General features: G+C 31.3%; 2 protein-coding genes across 2 annotated transcripts; both read left to right on the top strand.

Annotated features, from left to right (window-relative positions):
* The first annotated feature begins 8,930 nt into the window (after nucleotides 1-8,930).
* On the top strand, nucleotides 8,931-13,334 carry LOC107927992 (translation initiation factor IF3-1, mitochondrial). Its single transcript, XM_016859141.2, has 8 exons — nucleotides 8,931-9,282; nucleotides 9,805-9,898; nucleotides 10,126-10,196; nucleotides 10,331-10,429; nucleotides 10,661-10,714; nucleotides 11,590-11,658; nucleotides 11,860-11,934; nucleotides 12,020-13,334. Exons 1-8 carry the CDS (start codon nucleotides 9,085-9,087, stop codon nucleotides 13,022-13,024), a joined length of 1,665 nt encoding a protein of 554 aa, XP_016714630.1. The 5' UTR covers nucleotides 8,931-9,084; the 3' UTR covers nucleotides 13,025-13,334.
* Nucleotides 13,335-15,233: 1,899 nt separating this feature from the next.
* On the top strand, nucleotides 15,234-23,859 carry LOC107927943 (RNA-binding protein 39). The gene is made up of 14 exons (XM_016859076.2): nucleotides 15,234-15,430; nucleotides 15,713-16,277; nucleotides 18,351-18,432; nucleotides 18,516-18,572; nucleotides 19,104-19,159; nucleotides 19,306-19,531; nucleotides 20,368-20,451; nucleotides 20,620-20,694; nucleotides 22,085-22,165; nucleotides 22,530-22,594; nucleotides 22,672-22,891; nucleotides 22,962-23,050; nucleotides 23,406-23,520; nucleotides 23,598-23,859. Exons 2-14 carry the CDS (start codon nucleotides 15,730-15,732, stop codon nucleotides 23,640-23,642), a joined length of 1,743 nt encoding a protein of 580 aa, XP_016714565.2. The 5' UTR covers nucleotides 15,234-15,430; nucleotides 15,713-15,729; the 3' UTR covers nucleotides 23,643-23,859.
* The last annotated feature ends 598 nt before the right edge of the window (nucleotides 23,860-24,457 follow it).

Below are 24,457 nucleotides of genomic sequence, written 5' to 3'. Positions count from 1 at the left end.
TTATTTATAATTTACATTTGTAGCTGTACTCGAAATGTATTTGTAAACTGTCCAATCTTATTGTAATCTTTATATTACGTTAGAATTGAGATTTAATCTCTTTACTTTAATTTAATATAATTTGATCAATTGAAAATACCATCCGGTGTTGCTACTAAAATGATGACATGATTTAGAAAACAAAACAAAGCTAATTGATTATAATTGTATGATCAAATAACAATAAAAATATATATCCTATTGTTATAACCACAACAGTTAACGATATTATTAATTTGAACCCGCAAATAACATTACTAAATAGAGGGATACAGTTATGCAAAATTGTAATGGAGAAATTAAATTCTTGAATTCCAATATTGTAAAGGGACTAAAATTAGAATTAAACCTTTATCTCAACAAAAACCATATTGATGTAAAATATTTGGGATAATATAATTTTTGGCAACTAAGTTCAAATTGGTACCTTTAATTTTTTTTAATCTACTTTGGTACCTAAACTTGACAACTAGATACATCTTGATCTTTGAATTTGAAAAACATAAATGTTTGATAACATGACACTTTAAGATTATACCACATCATTACTTAAAAATTAATATATATAATCCTAGCTGATGAGTTGGTACAATATTTGAATGTCACATATAATGTTTTAATAACCGAACAAGTAGTTGAACCGATCAAACAACTAATTTCTGATTCATTAGTTTGATCAGTTCAACTGTTAGACCAATAATAATTAAATAAATAATTAAAAAATCATAAAAAATTTAAAAGTATTAAATTGATTCAACCTACTCAATATCTGGTTTTTGTCTCAATTTTCAATCTTTATCGATTTCGAGTTGTTTCCAATTCAATCAGTTCAACCCCTTTATTCAAATTAGTATATCGGTTAGTTCTCAATTTGATCGATCCGACCTACCAATCTAATCATGTTTGATAACATTAGTCACATCATCAAATATTGATAAAATCCACATTTAAAGACCAAAATAAATCTCAAAATACCAAAGCAAGTGTAGTTACCAAACTCAAAATTCAAATATTATATTATCTCAAAATATTACACTCCATTGTTGTGTCCCAAAATTAAAGTTTTCAATCACCAAGTAAATTAAAGAAATATGAGCAAATACAAAAGCCCGTCTACTCACCTCAAAATCGTAAAATTGCTTTTATCATCCTTTGAAAATTTTTAATACTATAATTCAATATAATAACGAAATTACTTTTTGATCCTTTAATAATTTATAATTCAATTATTACCCCATTGTTTTTATTTTCATTGCATATATATACTTATAACGGTGTTTCTATATTTTCATACTTTTATATAATTTTTAAATAAAACAACTAAATTTTAATATATTCAAATATTGAACTCCTATTAACACGATTTAAACATAATTTATTTACCACTCTATCAATGATCATTGTTGAATAACTATTTTTTTTTAAATTATATAAAATATTTTATTTTTACTTAGATAAATAAATAATATACTAGTTTTGATTTTGATTTAAGTCTCAATTTAAAAAGTATTGAGAGAATGTTGAAATACAAAATACATGTAATTTACGTAACGTTTTCAACCATGGTTTTGAAAACGTACAAGTTCTTTTGGGTCTTTGTTTCAATGCCCAAGAAAAACACACAAAATTACGAATATGGTTTTTTTTTTAATCCTCAATTAATCGAAATTATTTTTTCGGTCCATTTCCGTTAATTGCATCGATGGAGATTGTTTTTTTTTTCTGTTTTTTTTTCATTTCAATTAATTGTACTAACTAATTTTTCAACTGTCATGTCACATTCATGTTAGTGCAATTATGAAAATAGATAAAAATAACAATTTTAATTAGTTTAGTGATAAATTTTTAAAAAAATTCATAATGACGTGATTAAAAAAAATTAAAAGATAGTTTATACAGGTTCTTTATTTTACTCTTGAGCCCAAAATTTTCATATTTCAAAAGAGAATTTCCTAAAAATATTTTTTATTATGAAAAATAAAGTAATAATTTTATATGAAAAGAGGGCGTAATCACGGATTTAGCTCTTAAAGTTTATTCGTTTTTGTCATTTCGATTTTAGTTTTCTTTTTATCGTTTTGTTCATCAGCATTTAAATTTAGTCCATTATAAAAAAAAAGTTAGTTAAATTATTAAAATTTTAAAGATATTGAAGAGATAGTTTATGCATAATACATTCTTGATGAAATATGTTTTTTAATTTTTATAAACTTTTTTGAATTTTTTTATCTTTTTAATTTTTTTTATGAAATATATGTAGGTAACACGAATTGCAACATAAGTGCCATTAAAATTTTAATGGACTTAATTCTAAAAATTAAGGATCAAAGTGATAAAAAAAGAATTATGATTAAACTGAAAAAAAACAAATATTAGAAATTAAATTTCTCATTATACGTAACTATAATATTAATAATAAAATTTAACTTAATGGATTTAATTTCTATTATTTAAATAAATATTAAAGTTTCGAAATTTGAAAAAAAAGACTAAATTAGTTACATTTGCAACTTACGTGTAACTACAGGGACTTAAAACTAAATTTAACCATTGGAAAAAGTAAATAGCAAGGACAAAGAGTACCAGACCAAGACAATAATTTCTGCATCCATATTAAGACAGTAGGGTGAAGTGCACGTCAAATGTTTCTAACAGAGAAATAAAAAGGTATTTTTATTTATTTATATTTCATTTACTTTTTTTTTTAATTTGAGTTTAGCATCTTGATTTATAGTTTTTGTTTTTTGTACGATGCCTAGAATCACTCATAGTAAAAGTATTTATGAATCAGGTCGGTTCGGGTCTAAGTATGATATTAATATATTTTATGTTTGCTCAAGCCCATCCCAAACCGAAATATGAGCCTAAATTTTTATCTATACTCGTCCATATTTGTAAAAAATTAACTCAAGTTTATTTTAGGCTAGTCCATATTATTTTTAATTTTTTTTAAAATTATTTATATTATATTATTTTAATATTTAATAATTTTATACATTCTTTATTTATTGAAATTTTTTGTATAGTCATATTAACATAATTTTAATGTTTACATTAAAATAACATTATATATTTAGTACAAGTTTTTTTTAATGTGTTCTAAATTACATAATTTTTATAACATAACATAAAGTATTATAAACTTAAAAATGGTCTAGGTCGGGCCAGGCTTGGGTCTTGAAAGTTCAAGCTCGAGTCTGACCCGTATTTTAAACAAACCTATTTTTTTTTGTCTAAACTCATTTTTTGAACCTAATATTTTTACCCAAACACTTCCAAATTTCAAGGCATTTGGGCTTGAGTGGATAGTTACACCATGAATCGGTTTACTCATAGCTCTTCTCAACTATTAAATAAGAGTATAACGTGTTTCAATGCACTCAAATTTACACACTCTTGCACTAACAATAAAACTGATACCAATCGAGCTAAAATTTATTGTGCAAAAGCTTTTTTATTATTAATATTTTTGTGTTTTGTGTTAGAAAATGTGAGAAATTTAGAGGAAATGGCAAATGAAAAGTATTCGGTACCATTTCTTGTGGATGAAGATAAAGCCATGTTCATGATGTATATTCATTGCATTTGCTTAAAAAATAAAGAATATTTACATTTCAAAGTACAAAAGGAAAATACAAATGCAATAACATTTCAAACTTGGAAACAAATAGTCATATTGTCATTTCACTTTCATTTCTTGTATTTTGTCTTGTTGGCAGGTAAATTGTCATGTTTTTATGAACTTTGTATAACTTTATAATGGTTTGTGGTGTTAAAATAATAGTTCTAATCTAACCTGATTTGATTATAAAAATTAATAATTTAAATTTCGAGTTCATTTAACTTTCATTTATTGTATTTGTGTCTTGTTGGAAGGTAAATTTGTAGAGCTTTGTTATTGATTTATTTACCTCTTCTGAGTTTTGCTGATATATGATGTTAAACGTGAATTATAATGATTTAAAGATTTGATAACGAAGAAGTTAACCACTTAAACTTGTTTAACATGAACTTGAATTGATTTGAACGAGAATTTAGCTCGAATCTAATGATTCAATTTTGAAACAGTTTGAAACCAAAATGATCCTAACATGAAGTATCGTCGATGATTAATTTTGTAATGATTTGAACCTCATATTAGAATGACCCGAATCTATAATGACCTAGATCTTATACGACATGAACTTAAGAACTGACACAATCCTAAGAAAGGACTTTAAAATTTATAAACTCGAATTGACCTAATCAAAATTAACCCAACTGAAAATCGATTCCACTAGTTATGAGAGATCCAAGGTTAACGATTAGTTGCACGAGTTAATATAATTTGCATAAAAAGTGTTTTGATATACCCATTCTTAAATTATTTCATGCAAGTCATTTTTAAAGACTAACCTTCAATAAGTCTGAAATTCGGTAACAATGTTAAATCTTGGAACTTTGATATCGCTTTGCGTAAATTATATGTGGATTGTCATTAATATTATTTTATCTTAAATTCCAAATTTCATTATGTATGATTGAGACTCGATTAAGAAAAATCATATTCGAGCTCGAGCCCTACTTGTTAAGGTTGCCAAAATAACTTATCTTATTATTTGAAAAATAAAAAAAAATATTTAAATTTAATTATAAAATTACATAAATATCAATATAAACTTTTCATATTTTTTACTGTCTTCAAATAACAAAATGGGCTAAATTGATTTAGGATAAATATATATATATATAAAAGTTAAAGTTGCCGATCTATGAATATCTCTAATGAGTTCTCTCAATAACTATTATAATATGATTCCAAATATATTTTAATTATAATACTAAAAGATAAACTCGATAAATTCTTCTTAATTTAATCAATAAGTGGTTGAATGTAATGGTAAGATACGTTACACCCTTAAAAAGAGAATCTAAATTCGAATACTAGAGATGACATTATTAAAACGAGTAACTATGAATCCTAAACTGGACCGTAAAACAGGAGTTAATTTAGCTTATAGACTATCGTAATAGCGGGAATATTGTTAAAAATAAGAAAGCAATATATTTTTTCAATTATAAATGTTTCTATCAAATTTATATTTATATTATAGTTTGTAATTAATGCTGATTTGATGATTCATCACATTTGGAAAAGACCTTCCCCGAATGTGTCACATTTCAATTATTACAAATTATTAATATATGTTGAAAATAATATTACATAATTATTTTATTTTATTGCTTATTTTGAATTTATATAACAGAATTGTATCGTGAATTGCATGGAGAGGAAAAAATTGGGAGAGTGATAGAGACAATGTTTGGATAAAAGGAAAAAAGAGAAAGAAAGAAAAGAGATTTGTCCCTTCACCTAACATGTAAAATAAAATTAAAATTAAATACATTAAAAAGGACGGTCCAATCTATTTGATTGGATGTGTTTCTAATTTTGTTCAATGTCTATCTAGCTGTTTGCTAAGTATCGTAATTTATTAGAAAATGGATTTCACTTTTTTTTTACTTTATTCAATTTACCTAAAATCATAATTATAGGGGCTAAGTATGTCAATGTTATTTATTTTGATTCTTAATGCTTATTTCATTTTTTAATCGAAAATTTTAAATGTGAATCATTGTTTTCGAAACTAGATCAGATAGGTCGATTGAATTAGTCGGATTAGAAATTAATCAACATACTAGTTTGAAATAAACGATTGGATGGTTGACTTGCGAATTAATTGAGCCGGATGTTAAATTGATTTTCTCTATTTTAATATTTTTATTTTTTAATAATTTGTTCAATTAAACCAAACAAACCTATTGGACTAAGAGTCGAAATTTGAATTAATTCTCTATTTTTATTTTTTAATAATTTATTCAAATGACCAATCCAATCCAATTCAAAATCATTAATTTTACCACTACATCCAACCCTTATGTTATTGTTAAGTATTCATAAACTTCAATCTTTTTTCATAAAATATTAAAACCATTAAAATAATGTAAATTTTTAAATAAAATTAAAAAAAACGATTTTTGAAAAAAAAAATTATCAAATAAAATTTAAATTCAGTGGTGGAGCCAAGGGGCATGGACAAGGTCCTTTATAATTTATCAAATTTTAGATTAGTAATGATAAAATTGTACTTTGACCCCTCTAAAAATAGTAAAAATTTGACTGAATCCTTTAAATATTATAATGATGTAGACTATTAAAATAATAAAACTGAATTTTTACTATTGTAAAACCATATAATTTAATTCCGATCATTCAAAAAATTTCTAGCTCCACTGTCTAAACAAGTGGCACACAAATTTTGGATAATTGTACCCCGAAAATAAATAAGATTGGATAATAATATGAAATTATGAAGTGAGAAAAAAATAAAACAAAAAATGAAAGCCCAACAGCTTGGAATTTAATTCAGGCTCTCAATTCGATTGGGGTCCTACACGAAGCCCAACTTGTTCTTTCCTTCATAAATGCAAAATAGTACAAATAGATATGAATAATATAACTACTCAATGTTGTGGTCAAGGATTTCATTAAATAGTAAGGTTGAGATATGGGTGAATTATTTTTTATATAGTAAATGTTAATTTTACTAAATTTAAATTTATTTGATTAATTTTAATAGTACATGGATTAATTTGATAAATTTCTGTATTATAGGGATCTCTTAAGTACTTTAATCCAAATATATGTGCACATTATAGAGGGGGATGGAGGTTGACTCCTCTAGAATAAGTTTTCGAAGTTTCGTCTATTTAAGGATAATAAACACCTCAATGAATTAGTATTATCATTACTCGAGGTTTTGTCTCTCAATTCTGTGAAGAGCTTTCACAAGCAGGGGCCACCCCTAAATTGAAAATTTATTTCTTTAAATCCCAATAAATTATAAAATCTTAAGCTAATATATGGTAAAATAATAGTGTAGCCCCTCCAAATGCTAAGTTTTCAATAATAAATAGCTTTGCCCCTATCCACGAGTGTCCCTTATATGTTGTAGGACAAAGACTCAAAGCCGACCAAGAGTAATTGCTCACATTTCCTTTGTATGTGGTTGTACACTACATATGGTTCATTTCAACCATGCATTCTCACTCTATTGAATCCGTCACTTTTTCAAATAATATTAAACACTAGAACTCTTCACAAAATAGAAAAATAAACCACAATAAAAAACAATATCACCTCTTAAGAGTTTGGCCGACTTCTTATATATGGTCAAAATTGCGGAGGGTAGCAAGTCATTATTAAAACCAGATGCCAAATCTTACAAACCTTACGATAAGAAGATATATCCCATGAATGAAGGGTCCATATATAATCAAAGATATATATATAAAATAATATTCTGAAACATGCAGAAAAGATCATGCAGTCATGTCATTGAGGCCTTATCTCAAAAACTAGAAAACAGATAGGGACAATTAAGATAATGTTAAATCATAACATTGAACGATGTCATGTCTCTTAAAACAATATTGTGCTTAGTTTATGTTATGCAACATTCATGCCATATTGGACCGTCTTTTTTTACATTTGATATGGAAGATTGAAAAAACATAATATAATTTTAGAATTTGTAAGATTGAATTTTAGTTTAATTGGTATAGTTAAGAGGATGTGAGTTTGAGTATATTGAAGCGTATTATCTTTTTATTTAAGAGTCGGAGAGGAACTATGAGTATTTGATTTTAAAAAAATTTTAAATTTGAATTTAATTCAATCAATTCTAATAATAATAATAATAATTTTTATTTAAAAAATAACAAACCTATATCTAAATTTATTTATATAAATATTAATTATTATGTTTTTAAACAATAAAATGAACCAGGTTTAGTCGAGCCTAGAATAAAAAATCTAATCCTGAGTCTCTCCCAAAAGTGGGTCTAATTAGTATTATACGCTTGGATTAGGAAGCTGTTAAACATTTAAGTTCACTCAAACTCGTAACTTTCAAAATTTGCATCATCAATGATTACACTAAGCAAGAGGCGGTGGCCTTGTCTCCCAAAATGATAAAATTACCCTGTAGTCTTTTTTAAATTTTAAAAAATTACAAGTTAGAATAATAGCAAATTTGCACTTTGGCTCTAAAAAAATTATGATTGATCTCTGCCCCTAAATCAATTTTCTGACATTGCCCCTAACACTAATCTAATATCTAGTTGGCAAAACTAAGGATGACAATGGAGTGGGGCGAAGGTAAATATTGTTAAATTCACCATTGTTCCCTAATTGGCACGTTCTGCTTCACCACTCATCCAATTACATTATGGATGCATAATATTGAAAATTACTACCATATCTATGGATGTTGGATACAATCATCCCCACCCCACCTCGTTCCATTTTAATTTAATTTGTGCTATTTATTTTTAATCTTTTCAATCTTTTTTAAAGTCAAGTAAATATTTAAACATAATTATTCAAAAAAAATATTTAAACATAAAATATATGGATTTTTTTTCTATATTATGTTCTTACATTTTTACCATTTTAATAATTTATATATACAAATACAATGATAAAATAGTAATTTTATATAGTAAAGTAGATTAGAGTGAAGACAAGTAATTACCATAACTATTCCATATTCATTATTTAAAAGAAAAAACCTACCTCACCTTGACTTGCATCCACTTTTCAAAAGAAACAAAATCTGCTTAATCGGGGGTTTGGGATTTGGGCAAAACATATTAAAATACCAATATTTATATTATAATTAAATTAAAATAAATTTTCATTATATGGTTTATAGGTACTTGGGCCATAAAATACATTCACGCCCATAAAAAAGATTAAAATAAAACCCAAAATGGCTGTGAACCGGGTCGAAACTCGAAGCCCAATGCTTTCGAGGCTCATTGAAATTGCGTAGTTGAAATCACTTTTTATTCTGTGAAGCCATCGTCGTGTTGAGAAAAACCCACAGAATCTAGGGTTTTTCTTTTTCTTTTTGGAGGTTCATTTTTGCTCTCTCTATCGAAAACACGAAGCATTGCTCCCAAAAGAATGCCATTTTTTTGGGTACATTAAAACTAAGAAACATGGCGTTTTGGCGTAGAATCAATCAATCTAAGCTTCAACTTATATCGAATCAATACAGGAGATTTTACTTTCAAGCCCCCTTTACTTCCTCTCTTCATCAAACGAGGATCCGTGTTTTGGAGAAACCTTTTTGCAGTATTGAAGATAAGCCCTCGTATTTTTACAGCAATGTTAGATCTTTTGCTGCCCCAGTTCAGGTAACTTCGAAAAATTATATTAACTTTTAGTTAATTTAGTGTTTTAAAACCCTTGAATCTAGGTGTCATTGTTTGTTTTTGATGATTTTTATTGGGTTAATTGCACCGGACGCGATTAGATTACAGGTCAAATTCTAAATTAGTCGTAAAATTCAAAATGTTCCAGTAGCTTAATGTATCCTTTCACTCCGGTCATACCGTACATTTTAAAATTTAAGAGTTTTTATTAATCCAATATGTTGCTTATAAAGGAATTTATATCAAATTCAAGCTGCTATTTAACGCCAAAGCTGACGTCTAAGTGATATATTAGCTTGAGGATTTAATTTGAATGTTTTGAAGTTTCGGGATCAATTCAGAATTTGGCTCTTAGTTTTGGGGATGTCTGGTGCAATTAACCCTTATTTTATTTGATTGATAACTTAAAAGGGTATTTTGATTCTAATATTTTGTAATTAGTTTTTTTGAATTTAGAGTGTTAAGGGTGAGGGGTTAATTTGATGACGTGTTTGATTATTTCAGGCTATTAAGAACAAGAAGGCTGAGTCAGGCAAGGAAAAGCCACGTTTAAATAAGCAAATCACTGCTAGTGTTGTAAGATTGGTGACGGAAGACGGTACGGGACAGTCATTGTTATATGTTGTTGAGTAAAATAACGGGTCTTATCCATATGCCTGTATTAAGCTTATAGCAATGTGAACTTACAATTAGGTTAGGATTTAGGATTAGATACACTTGAAACCGAAGTGAAGACGAGATAGAAGAATGGAATTGAATTGTCTTAAATGATTTTATGATAGTCATTTTCTGTTATAATTTGGGTTATGATTTATGAAATTGTAGGTCAGCATTCCGTTGTCTCAATTCAAGAAGCATTGCAACAGGCAAAGAAGAAAGGTCTCGATCTTGTCGAGGTAAAAAATGCATTACTTTTAGGTTCTTTTCCGTTTGGCATCTGAACATTCTCTCCATTCCTTTTATTTCATCATGCTATGTGAGAGTTTTTTGTCTTGTTTGGTATCTAATAGAAGTTCTATTACTTTTGTAGGTTCAGAAAATGGTTAACCCGCCTGTTTGTAGGCTGATGGACTATAATAAGGAAATGTACCAACGACGTCAAAAGGAAAAGGAAATTGCTAAAAACAAGGTAACTTGTGTGATTCAAGTTTATTTAGCTCAAGATGAAATAGCAAATTTGTTTTCGTTTTTGTCTATGCATTTAGCAACCATCATAATTGATTATTTGTTTTTCTGTTAATGAACCTACCATCATAATTCATGGCAAGTAATTTTGTGATTTTGTCTTTGCATGGACCTGCTTGTTTTCTAGACAATGTTAGCTATACGTTTTTTTAAAAATAATTTTATTTGTCTGTAGGCAGGGGAGACAATAAAGAAAGGAGTGTGCAAAATTCGGTTCACTGGGAAAATAGTAAGTTCTTTTTCTTATTGTTCATTGAATAGTCATACATCTTGAAACCTTGTTGTGAAACATCAATCAACAATAGTGCTAATGATATTAGAAACAAAAATACGTTTTAATGCCGACCAACATAGTGACTGTTGGCAAGAGCACTTGATTAAATTGTTTAGGTCAAATTCTGCTATTAGCCCTTGTGTTATGTTTAAGTTGCAGATTTAGTCTTTATAATCTAATTTGGTCACTTTGGTACTTATACTTCGTATTTTCAAATTTTGGTCCTGATCCAAATGGTAGTTGTTAAATTCTGCTACTTCAAAAATCTTATGCAACACAAATATTATCATATGTGTAATACAATGTTAGCTTGTTATGTCCACATAGATTTAACACTTACTATTTGAGTCAAGACTAAAATTTAACATTTTGAAAAGTATAGTGACTGAAATGATCAAATTGGAGAGGGGGATTATAAGCATAGTACGAGATGAATGGAGATTGAACTGCTACCATTTTGGTTAGGATTGAAATTTCAAAATTCAAAAAGCACAGGATTAAAATTGATCGAATTAAACCCCCAGCTCTTGGTCTAGAAGTACTGGTGTTCACTCCAATAACCTGCGTCATGGGTGTAAATAATAGGGGCATTCTTGTTTTTGGTGTAATTTGACTAATTTTTCATGTATTAGTATTTATCCATGGCTTTTCTGAACTGTTGATGCCCGATACATGAATTGAAGCTGTTTTTTAATCTTCAACTGAAATCTTCAACAAATATAGATTTTCTATAAAAGTTTTTGAAAGTTTGAACCATGCATATCCATCAGATGTTAATTGTGCAAAGCTGAAGCTGAGATGGGAACCATGACGAATTTATTCTTCTGCAGGCAGAAAACGACCTAAAGTTGAAAGCAGAAAATGTTATTCGATTAATGGAACGAGGTTACCGAGTAAAGGTACTTCTATTTCTTTATAAAGGACTAATGATTTAAGTACAGTGATATATATTCTTATTATTTTATAATGTGTTTTAATGGTGCATGACTAGGCCGAATTGGGTAGTGATTAAGCTTTATAGCCACTTTTATCTTTGTGGTGCTGTTATGGTTTGGAACTCTGATGAATATTAACGGGTGCACTTCGTTGTTCTCCAATAGTGTATGGCCATGGGGCAGGGTAAGGAGCACGAAGTCGAGGATCTGGGAGGAATTTTGTCTCGTCTCACTAACTTGGTATCTCTCATTCCTACACTTTATTTTTCTTAGTGTATCATCACATGGACTTTTGATTCCGAACCTTTTATTATTAATTATTCAGATTGAAGATGTATGTGTTGTGGAAAGTGGGCCGAAGGTGGAGAAAACAAATGCTTATGTGATAGTCAAGCATGTCAAATTTGGCCCGACGAAGAAAGGTGGTGGAAAAAAATCAAAGGTTGAAACTTCTACTGAATCAGCTACTGATAACCAAAGTCCCATGCTGCCTAATGATGAATCTACTGAATCTGGCTCAGAGTCTGAAGATACTATGCTTTCAGATGAAGATGAGCTGCCTATGTATTCGCCGACGCAAATGCGGGATGAATCTACTGGATCAAATACTTCTCAATCCTGTCTTCCAGATACATCCCCTGAGATCCACAACAGATACAAAAGGAGTGAACCGAGGAATCCGTCCAATCCTCAATTCCCGTATCCACGACGGGAACAACCTAATATGGGCCAGAGTACAAGAGAGTCAGTCAGGTCAGAACCCTGGTTCCAAAATCCACCACGGCAACCACCTCAAAATATGGGCCAGGATACAAGAGAGTCAGTCAGGTCAGAACCCTGGTTCCAAAATCCACCACGGAAACCACCTCAAAATATGGGCCAGAATACAAGAGAGTCAGTCAGGTCAGAATCCTGGTTCCAAAATACGCCACGACAGCCACCACAAAATATGGGCCAGAATACAAGAGAGACAGTTAGGTCAGCACCCCAGTTCCCATATCAACAACGGCAACCACCCCAAAACATGAATGCTACATCCTCGGTGCAACACACGAAGCAAGTTGAGAACGAATCTTCAAAGCCTCCCTCTAATAACTCACTGAGCTTTGGGATATTTAGCGGTTCGACAGCAAATTCATCTGGCAAGCAAACACCGGATGCACCCATGAGCAACGAGGGAAACAGGTATGCATCCTTAAGAAATCGTGGCATGAATGGAAATGGAGCTAATCAGAATACTCGTGGCTCACAATTTGATGGTGACCGAAAGCCGGACAGCAATATGGCTGGACAAGACAGGTACGGTAGTACTTCAAATAGAAATCCATAGTCAAACTAAGCTTGTAGGAGATAATGCCATACCATTTTTGTGTTGTTGCCTCAAATAGCAAATGGCAAATGCAGTTTTGATGGAGAAAAGAGAAGATCTTATTTATTTATTATTATTATTAGAGAAATTGATGTTTTATTGTATCAGCATTGATATGCATATGCATCTCACCATTGTATTTGGATGATATGGTGAATTTGGGAAGAAAATACGTTTCTTTTGTTACTTGTTCTGTAATAATAAGAGGAAACAAACAATTTGGAGTATCTATCTATCTATATATAGTGGGTGAATATTTGAGGTTAAAACATGACATAAGTCCCTGCACTGTTATTTTATATCAGCAATGATATGCATGCATCTCTTCACCATTGTATTTGTATGATATGGTGAAGTGAAGAAAATACACTTTGGAGGTCTGAGATTGGATCAAGTTAGTCCTTCTATCATTAAATCAATCAATTTAGTCCCTATATTATTGAAAAGAATCAAATAAGTTCAAATTGTAACAGAGTTAACATTTACAAAAGTTATTTTAATTTTAAATAAAAGATTTCATTTACAATTTTATAAATATTAACTCTCATAAATAAAAAATGATATTTTAGAAAAAGAAAGGGTAAATGTTAATTTTATTTGGATTTTTTAATGGTATAATTTATTTAATAATAGAGGGATGAATTTGATGGGGTGTTTATAATAGAGGGATTTAAAGAACAGCAACCTTCTTTGTTACTTGTTTTGTAGTAATAAGAGGAAACAAACAATTTGGGCTTCACATTTGGTTGAGTATGGGTGAATATTTTATACGCACAGGTGGATATTAAATTTCATGTTCGGTTAATGGACAACAATATGAATTTCTATCATCCATGAAATAAAAAATAATAAAAGGTTTATCAGTGACTATTAATAATTTTATCTGAATATAAATTTTATTCTTGAAATTCGGGATCAAGATGTGAAATTTGATATAAATTCAATATAATTCTTAAATTTTAAATTCAAACCTTAAATTCGATATAAATATTGAATTTGAAAGTTAAATTGTAATAGAGTTAATATTTATTGTTTAAAAAATACAATTTAAACCCTAAATCCATAGGCTAAAATTTGTCAACATTCACAATTATTTCAACATAATTGAACATAATTTATTGTTTAATAGAGCTAAGATTTTGAAAGCTTTTCGAGGATATGTAAATAAAATCTTTTGTTTAGGGTTGAATTGGAGATGAAAAAAATTTCATGTTATTTTTTAAACAATAAATATTTTTTCTATTACAATTTGGTTTTATTTGATTTTCTTAATAGTACATATATAAAATTGATCCATTTAATAATAGATGGTTAATTTGATTCAACCCTTATAATAGAAGGACTTGACAAGTATTTTCATCGTTTTGAAACATAAGAGGTAAATATCTCTTGAGTAAATCACACTCAATGTCACTAAACTATTAGTAAATTTACGTTTTGATCACTTAACTTCAAAAAAGTTATAAAATGGTTATTAAACTATTCGGAAATTTTCATTTGGATCATTAAACTATTTGAAAGTTTCTATATGAGTTATTGGATTGTTAAGGTTTTTTTTTTACTAGTGAGCTCCAAGCAATGATTCAACGATAGGTGCAGTGGATCAATACCCATCAACCAGTAAAAGAACATACCTTACATCTAAGTTGATCTGACGATTTGTGTCGGAGATCAAAGAAGAAGCCGTTTAGATTTTGGTCAACATATTTGTGATGTTCAAAGTTGTTTAATAATAATAAAAAAAGAACTATAGAAGAGAAGAGGAAGAAAAATTTTCGATTGGTGTAGACAATGCGAATAGAAAAGGTCATACAACAATGCTTTTAACAGCTTAGTGACTTAAGTAAAAAAAGTTGTCGGAGATCAAAGAAGAAGCCGTTTGGATTTTGGTCAACATATTTGTGACGTTCAAAGTTGTTTAATAAAAAAAAAGGAACTATAGAAGAGAAGAGGAAGAAAAATTTTCGATTGGTGTAGACAATGCGAATAGAAAAGGTCATACAACAATGCTTTTAACAGCTTAGTGACTTAAGTAAAAATTTTTAAATAGTTCAATGACTATTTTATAATTTTTTAAAGTTAAGTGATCAAAACATAAACTTACTAATAGTTTAATCCCATTGGTATAGTTTAGTTAAATGTTTTCACCATTCATAGGAAAAGCCCAATTTAAATGTGATCCAAACTCGGTTCCAGAAAACTGACCCGCTCTCTTTTTGATCCGATAATTCGAGTTAACCATGAATTACTAAAGTTCACACACTGTAGCGAGCCCTAGCGGTACGTAGCACTGCCACTGACACTTGAAAAAGAAGAAAAGAAAAATCTCTAATTGGTCGCGTTTGATGTTGAGCTTTGTTTCGAAAGGTAATTTCTTAAATTTCATTTTCAAAGCTTTAACAATTCCTTTTTCACTGCGAAGAAATTACGATGAACAAGAAAGTAAATCTTTGAATTTGGATTTGGATAAGCTTTTTTTATTTTTTTTGGTTTTAGTGGTTACTCAATGGGAAAACTAAGTTTTAGTTTCGAATTAGAGCGAATTCTAGGTTAATCTACTAAAAGTTGTTGAGTTGATTAGTTTCTTTGATGTTTCAGTTCGGTAATCCTATTGTGTTTAAATTCTTGGATTTTGTCTGTTGATTGCAGCTTTTAAGTGAGTAAATATGGATTTTGATGAATATGAGTATTTAGAAAAGACGGTTGAAAATCCTGAGCATCAAAAGGCGAAGAAGGAAGATGGTAATGGTAGAGTTGATAATGTTAAGTCTGAAGAGAAGAGTCGAAGTGGGAGTTCAAAGCATAAGAGGGAGGAGAGAGTCGATGATTACGATGATTATCGAAGTTATTCCAAACGTTCAAAATCACGAGAGGAATCATTGTATGATCATGCCCGGCATAAGGAACGAAGTTCTTCTCGTCACAGGTCACAGTCTAGAGATGGTGAGAAGGATAGGCACAGGAGTAGCAGAGAAGATAGAGTCAAAGACAGGGACAAGGAGGAGAGGAATGGGAGAGATAAAGAGAAGGAGCGCGAACGAGATAGGAAAGAGCGTGATCGTGAGAGGGACAGGGAAAGGGGAAGGGAAAGGGAGAGAGAGCGGTCAAGTAGAAGCAGGAGTCAATCAGAAAGAGAACGAGAGATGAGTCGTGACCGGGAGTTTAGAGAAAGAGAAAAGGAGAGAGAACCAAGGGATCGAGACCGAGAGAGCAGGTATCTGTGCATTTTATTATCACTTCCATTTATTTAGCTTTTGGCTTCTTTGTGCATGTTTGTCTTGAGAATTGCTGTAATACATAACTATAAATGTTAGTTTGATACATATTATTATTTTATGTTGTTCATATTTTATCAGTAACTTTAACAGGTAGATTACCTGTTTCTATATTAGTGTGTACTCTGTATTGTATATTTTGATCTTTATTGAATCAGTACTCATATGTACTGGTTCAGATGCAACATGGCTTCATCTTGGATTGTACTTTTTACATGCTGATCTTGAGTAAAAAAGGCCTAGATTGACATTCTCTGTTTGCTTGAACAGTTATCCCTTATTGGTGAGAAAAAGGTTAACAATAACCATTTGCTTGGAACTTAAATTTGTAAGGACATTGTGTTATTTTCTTAGGACTGAATTTATTCAAAAGATATTTTATTGCATCTATAACAATGAAAAGGTCAAAAATTGCATATACTATTATAGTTAGCTAGGATTTGTTTTAGAATGCTGCACACTGTCAAAAATGCCACCCACTGGATGTTGAGGCTGGCTATCTTATGCTGATTGCAATTTTTGGTATATCAAGGAAATTATTGTTGAGCTGATGCTTATGTGATTGTAGTAATTAGTACCTAGAAATAAGAAATAGGATCTTGGGGAGATCTTTACTTACATTTACCTTTTTTCCTAGTTGCAAATGTAATATGGAATAGGGGTGACTGAAATGGTAATTATTTATAGTCGTGCATTGATAGGGTGATTTGATGATGATTTTATATGACATTATGACATGTAAATAAATCGGTTACTAGGTGCAATTTCTTCTTCTTTACCCCTGCTGTTAGAAAGTCGGTTATGTTTGAGAGATTTAAACTTTGAGGATAGCAAGTTTCTTCATTGAGTTGTAGATGGATGTTGCGATGGGTTATTCTTGGCGCGTGAAGAGATAGTTTATTAGTTCATTCCATGCAAGCTCTCTTGTTCTAGTGAGCCAATGTGATATGGATATTTTCTCTCTGTTCTTCGTGTCCTGCTTCCCTTGATCTCTCTGAAAGTTGGCATTGCTATATGTCAGACCTATTCAGCACCACAACCGTCTTGATGTGTGACCATGTAGAAGATCTAGATTATCAAGCTTTTCTCTGCCATTGATACGCTCTACCAGCTGTTTCCTTGGAAGTATAAATCTCCCTTGTCTAACGGGTTTTATACTTTATCTGAATTAGTTTTTTAGTTTTTCTAAAGCTCTTAAGTTTAGTATAGTTGTGCTATTTATTCAGTCTTCTAAATTCTGAATATTGAACATTAGATTCTGGGAACTCGCAGATGTGCTAGAGCAATGCTCAGATGGTCTTTCTGGCAATTGGGCCAGTCACTGGAAACTCACTTCATGGGTTTTCAATGTTTCTTGCTAGACTATATTTGAAAGCTTGCATTTCAAGAAAGGAGTTCCAATCTTGGAGGTTTTGACTGGGGCAGTGATATCATGTTATGATTTCCGTTATCCTCCTTCGAAAAACGAGCTGCTTAATCTTATCTATTCTGTTGCAGAAATGCTGGTGAGGTTGTGATGGGCTTTGCTTAAGCTTTAAAGAAGCAGTTCATCTTCATGTTCTGTGGAAACCAGATTGGCCATCCCTTTTTCTTTTCCTTTTTATTTTTGCAGGATATAATTATTAAAATGTTGTCTTGAAGTTTTAGGTTTTAGGTAACCATAGCGTTTTCTTCTATTGTGTTATGTTTGATTTTGATGTTATAGAGTCAAGGAGTAATGTTGACTTTGTGTAGTTCCCTGCAGGACCATGTAACAAGGGTTTGGCATTTTTATGCATGTTGGAGAGAAAAAATTGATGCCCTTCTGGAATTTTTTCCTATTCTGTTTTTGTTATTTTTTTGGCAGTGATTGCATGAAACGTAGGTTTGAGATATTTCTTTACTTTCAAGAAGCAGAAACACTTTTCTCTTTCCCACTCATCTTCACCATTTCTTGAGCATCTTTGTAACTTGTGACTAGTTCCTCTTCAACAATTGAACGGCTTTCTTTTTTGTGTTTTTACTCCTCCCAGGAGGTACAGAGACAAAAAGGAAGATGGGGGAGAGGCTGAGGTTGATCCAGAAAGGGATCAGAGAACTGTATTTGCTTATCAGGTATTGATCGTTCACATTTTTTGTGGCCCTGGTGGTTTTCCTTGTCTACACTGATGAGAAATTTTGTAAACAATTCCTGACAGATAACCTTGAAGGCTAGTGAAAGAGATATTTATGAGTTCTTCTCTAGGGCTGGCAAGGTGATCTCTATTTTTAACTTCATTGTCCCATCTCCAAATTTCTTAACTTTCTATGTTGCAAAACTCATTTTCATTTAATTGCCATTTTATTCATGTCTTGAGGGATTTGTCAGTAATTGTAATCTGTATGAAGGATATATAAGTTGATCTTAATTGCCGGAAGGTAGTGCTGAAAGTCTCTGTAGTTATTAGTTTCCATGGAGCTGGAGTCAATTATTTTATTGTCATAATTCATGCATTCCAATTGCTTTTGATCTTATATTTAAACTGGTTTACTGATCTTTCCATGTGGAATCTGATTGAAACTATTTAAATCACGTTTAAGTCATAGAATGATGATTATAAAGAATCAGTTGATTTTGTTTTAAACAAAAGTTTTAATTATAAATGTTAAATGCCCAGATTCTTTCAGTAGTAAACTTGAATAATTACTTGCATAGACAGATTCAGATAAATACACTGACAAGTTAGTGTATCTTCATGATGGATGTGTTTTCCTTTCCTTGCCTGCTTATTAATCACAATGTTCAGGTACGAGATGTTCGCCTCATAATGGATCGAAATTCAAGACGTTCGAAGGGATTTGCGTAAGTATATAATACTAAACCTTAATGACTAACTTGCAAGTTTTAGGTGCCACTTTGTTGTTGCTTAGTGTAAGCCTTCTTTATTGTTATTAAAAAATATTTATGTGTTTGTGTTTCAAACATCTCTTGCTTACTTGGCTATGCAGGTACGTTGAGTTCTATGATGTAATGTCAGTCCCTATGGCAATAGCACTCTCTGGCCAGCCTCTTCTTGGTCAACCAGTGATGGTGAAACCATCAGAAGCTGAAAAGAATCTTGCTCAGTCAACTACATCTGTGGCAGCTGGACAGACAGGTTCACATGCTGGTGGAGCGAGAAGGTTGTATGTTGGCAACCTACATTTCAACATTACAGAAGATCAACTTCGTCAGGTAAGATTGTAGGGAGTGTAGTAATGTACACTTCAGTGTTTGAGATAGGATCCTAATTATTGGTTTTGGATGCTCTTAATTTTTAATTACTCAGGTTTTGGGTTGTAATCTGGAATCTTTATTTAGGAACTGGATAGCATGCTGATCTAACTGAAGAAGAGTTAAAATGAAAGATTTATGGAGGAAATATTCAAAAAGGTACAATAGGGCAAAATCTAGGCATGGCATTCATGTGTCTTAGAACTTCTAATCAAGGAGATGGCATTAGATGCCTTGCAATAACTTGTGAGCTTCAAAGTAGTTAGCTATGGAAAACTGAAACTCTTAAATATGGTTTAAGACTTGGTTGCAACAGTGACTTAGGGAGAAAATGCCCATCTCAAAAGACTTGAGATAAACTGAACTAATGTCCCTTTTCTTGTTTCTTTGCCAAGTTGTTCATGACCAGTTTTTACGATTTAAACTCAAGCGCCCCCCCCTCCCTTTCTGATGAGATTTTAGATTTTATGTTTTACATTCATTTGCATCTATTTGACCAAAATAACTATTACCATTCATTGGGGTTGGAGTGATCAAGTAGGTTGGTAAGCAATATGGAATGAATTCTTAAATATGCTTTTTCACCTGATTTCTTTAATGTAAGGTTAGCTAGTTTGCTTATTCTAGAGATAGTTTTGGTTAATGTAGTTGCTCTTAGTGATCTTTTATAGGTTTTAAATTCCATTTTCTCTCTAATCCTCATATTGAAGTGCTATCACTATACGATACTCCCTTGAGATCACCTATGGTTTTTCTGGACTGATATTGCTCATTTCCATCTTGTATAAAATGCTCAGGTTTTTGAATCTTTTGGTACTGTGGAGCTGGTTCAGTTGCCCCTTGATGAATCTGGTCATTCTAAAGGTTTTGGTTTTGTCCAGGTAATACCATGTGAAGAAATGTGAGAAATTTATTGTGATTTTTCTTTAGCGAATTTTTTGACCTGTTTATAAATGCTTAGGCTATTCTAAGTTGGAGATGGCCTTATTTCCGATGTGCTTAATAGTGTCTGTTCTGGGAAGGTAATCAGATTATTGTTCTTCTTGCAGTTTGCCCGACTGGAAGATGCTAAGAATGCATTGAATTTGAATGGACAACTGGAGATTGGAGGTCGAGTAATCAAGGTAACCAGGCGTAGACGATGCCATAGTTTCATTTGAACTATAAATCTCCTACCTCTTTTTAACCATCAACTTTGAACTAAATTGAGCATAACTCTATAAACATCCAACCTTTTATATTCTCTTGCCTTTTGACTTTTCTTTTAGCAGCTGTTACATGGACCTTAAATACAACTTTGCAAATTAGTCCCTCTACTTAAAAACGTGTAAAGTTAGTACTTGTTTGATTTAATAATTTGTCCAATTAATGACAGTGTTACATATTGCTGTTCATTAATGTAGTACGTGGTATTGACATTGCCACATTGGGTAGGACTTGGATAGTTTAACATCCAAATAATACAGATAGCTAAAAATTTACAACTTAAAAAAAAAAAAAGTTACATTCAAAAATCCCAAAACCCAGCCATACTGGTTTCAGAAACCAAAGTCCCCAAATCAATCCTAAGGTGCAAACCATACTGAGATCAAACCACAATCCCTTTGGAATCCAATTAAAATCCGATTGAAATCTAATCCCAAATTGAACTCCGTCCAACCTCATTGAACCCTAAGTTGCAAACTAAAAATCCCCAAATCCAACCTAAGGGGTTGGACTTCAAGCAATCTGCCATGGCCTTTAGTTAAAGTTGCAAGCCACTGTAGTATTTCACTAGCTATCTTTATGAAGTTTGTGGGAATGCTCCATGGAATCTCATTAAGTAGAAACCACTGGTTCAGTTGATAATTTAAAGAATCAAAACTTTAGGGCAATTGAATTTAGTACAAGGAGGCTAACAGGGTTACTCATTCTGAATGAATGAATCATTAATTCAACTTCTTTCTTCTGAAGCATTTAAATAAACCTTCCATAGCACCATCTTTGTTAAACTGCACCACCACGCAATCTAAAAGTTCTGTTTGTTCTAAAACCAGTTCCTGAAGACCCCAATTCTGACATCTGTGGTTTTGGTTCCCTTGGTTTGGCTGGATGTACAAAAATAACCAATCCTTGCAATAACTTGTCATTCATTTCTTCTCTAGCTTTCTCAGCTTCTTAGATAGATGCATATATAAACAAAGCTGAACGAAGTTCTATTATTTCGATGGTCCAATTGGACATTAAACTGTCCAAATCATTCCCTATGTGGCAATGTCAATCGCTGGTATTGAAACTCTAACAGCAATATTTAACACCTTCATGAAGGCTGGAAATTTTTAAATCAAACAATTACATGTACTAAATTTACACATTCTTAAGTAGAGGGATTAAATTTCAAAGTTGCGATGAGTACAGGGACTAGTAGAGGATTAGACCTAAATACAGTTATGGATTTTTTTCCCCTGCCACCGTACAGCGTTACGAATGAGAGTTGTTAGTTATGTATGTATTTTCCTTTTTCCTTCTGTTCAGGTTTCAACTGTTACTGATCAAGGTCCATTGCAAGATGTTGGGACAAATGCTGATGATCTTGATGATGATGAAGGTGGCTTGGTGAGTATTATTTATTCTCTTTTATCTCTTTCCCCCACATCTAAAGAGGTGTCAGATGGCTAAGAATGGTTTCTGTCGATCCCACCTTTAGAACATAGTCCAATGTTGACAATGCTTATTAAGATGTACGCTCGCACAATCATCCTCAAACTGTCATACATTGACATTTACACAGGAATTTCCCCTTTGGCTGTCTCAAGAATGATATCCAACCAATGCTAAAATAGTAGGGAATGCCCTTTGGATGTCTCATATTTGTCGTCGATTTGCTAGCTTTATATGTATTTAATGATTTTGGTTCACTTTGCCATGCATTTTTTTCCCTGACTTGTTTAGGAATCTGACAAATCTTAATGATTTTCAGTCTTTGAATTCATCATCTCGAGCACTTCTCATGGCAAAGTTGGACCGCAGTGGCACTGCCTCAAGGTTTGCCTCTATCAATCCTGTAGTTGTTTTATTTACAAATCGTCTTGCTGACAAACTTATCTCTCCTTTATTTGCAGTATTACTGGCTCCGTAGGCATGCCTGTTAATAACACTGGCCTCGGTGCTGCACCTTCGGCGCAACCCCTTGTTTCTCCTACCATACAGGCTTCTATGCCTACTATTCCTGGACTTCCAGGTGGTCTACAAATCCCTACTAATGGCATCCCTACTATCGACACAATTGGAACCCCTAGCGAATGCCTATTGTTGAAGAATATGTTTGATCCAAGTCTCGAGGTTGGTGTCATAGCTAGTGCATAGAGTTTTTTTTCTTCATTTGTCTTATCATGTAATATTCTTGTGACAGACTGAACCCGATTTTGATTTGGATATCAAAGAAGATGTTCAAGAAGAATGTTCGAAATTCGGAAAATTGAAGCATATTTATGTGGACAGGTAATTCCTAATTAGACCTGCTGCTGCTATACGCACTAAATCTGATTTCAAGAATGTTTATATGCGATTAAATTTGCATGGCAAAGTTTGAGAATTAGTCATTGTACTTAAAAAGTTCAAAATAAAATCCTCTTTTTCGATTTAAAAATGTTGGTCTGGTCATTAACATCATTAGTGTCAAAATTTACTTCCTATCAGGAATGTTTATTGAGTTCATAATGATTTGCTTCTGTAATTGAAATAGTTGCATGAGTGTATTTGATGACAAAATTGGATGAAAAATAGTGTTAATGATTGAACTAGGATTATTTAAATCGAAAAACCTTCTGAAAACCTTCTTTCCTTCCTTGAACAGGAAAAGTGCTGGTTTTGTATACTTACGATTTGAAGATGCCCAAGGCGCAATAAATGCGCAACGGAACTTACATGGAAGATGGTTCGCCGGAAAAATGATCACGGCAACATACATGGTAAATAATTTCCTTTTTTAGCTTTAAATTTCATCGCTCTTTTTATTCCTGAAATAAAAATACATTGTGGTTTGCAGGTACCACAAACCTACGAGGCAAAGTTTCCAGATAGTAACAGATAATTGAATGATGTTTAGTAAACCTAAACTGTTGAAATCAAGAGGGTCTAATTCCCCTTTGAAATATATATATCTATGTCATACGCTTGCTCGCGCGCACATATATATATATTACTGAGATACATCAGCAGGTTGGGACTTGTATGGGGAAATTAAAAATATATATTTGGAATTACATGGGTACTGTTTCTACTAATTTTATATTCTCATGTTTGGTTAATGTACTAGTGGTTGCCTTTTGCCTTTGTTTAGTTGGAGAAGTTATGAAGTATCAAAGTATTGTTTTTTTTTTAAACTGTAATAAGTACAATACAATTTAAAGTATAAATACAAGTCTGAATATTACATTATTACAAACGGATAATGTTTACATCATAAATAGATATAATCCAAATTAAAGCCAACAAATTTGACTAAGTTGGCAACCGCACATCAGAGGACTCGAATGCCAACTCATAATACTCCACGCGATAGGTTTTAATCTTGAGTATTCAGGACTCAAGGCTTTCACTTTTGTCAATTAAGTCAAGGTCTCATTAGTATCAATGTACTATTATTTGAAATACTGGTATTTTATATTTATTTTACACAGTACTTAAAACTATATATAATATTTCTCCGACCTTAACAAAGGAAGATAAATGTGTTTCAACTTCACATCCCCTTTTATTTATTTTTAATGATAAGATATTTTATTACTATATTATAAAAACTGTCAATAAGATAGTTTTTAAATGTATAATTCTAAAAAATTTAATTAATTGAAATATTTTAAATGATAACATTTGACTTAAAAAATATCAACATTTTTATTAGGC

The sequence above is a fragment of the Gossypium hirsutum genome, chromosome A03 (genome assembly GCF_007990345.1).
Source record: "Gossypium hirsutum isolate 1008001.06 chromosome A03, Gossypium_hirsutum_v2.1, whole genome shotgun sequence".
In the NCBI taxonomy this organism is placed as follows: domain Eukaryota; kingdom Viridiplantae; phylum Streptophyta; class Magnoliopsida; order Malvales; family Malvaceae; genus Gossypium; species Gossypium hirsutum.
The sequence above is the reverse complement of the archived record's forward strand: the minus strand, read 5'-3'. Positions and strand labels throughout refer to the sequence as shown.

Coding starts and splice junctions, on each gene's coding strand:
- LOC107927992 (XM_016859141.2), top strand. CDS start 9,085: ATGGCGTTTTGGCGTAGAATCAATCAATCTAAGCTTCAACTTATATCG. Junction 10,715..11,589: donor TTCGGTTCACTGGGAAAATA/GTAAGTTCTTTT, acceptor ATTCTTCTGCAG/GCAGAAAACGACCTAAAGTT. Junction 11,935..12,019: donor TGTCTCGTCTCACTAACTTG/GTATCTCTCATT, acceptor TTAATTATTCAG/ATTGAAGATGTATGTGTTGT.
- LOC107927943 (XM_016859076.2), top strand. CDS start 15,730: ATGGATTTTGATGAATATGAGTATTTAGAAAAGACGGTTGAAAATCCT. Junction 22,892..22,961: donor TGTTTGATCCAAGTCTCGAG/GTTGGTGTCATA, acceptor TTCTTGTGACAG/ACTGAACCCGATTTTGATTT. Junction 23,051..23,405: donor AAGCATATTTATGTGGACAG/GTAATTCCTAAT, acceptor TTCCTTGAACAG/GAAAAGTGCTGGTTTTGTAT.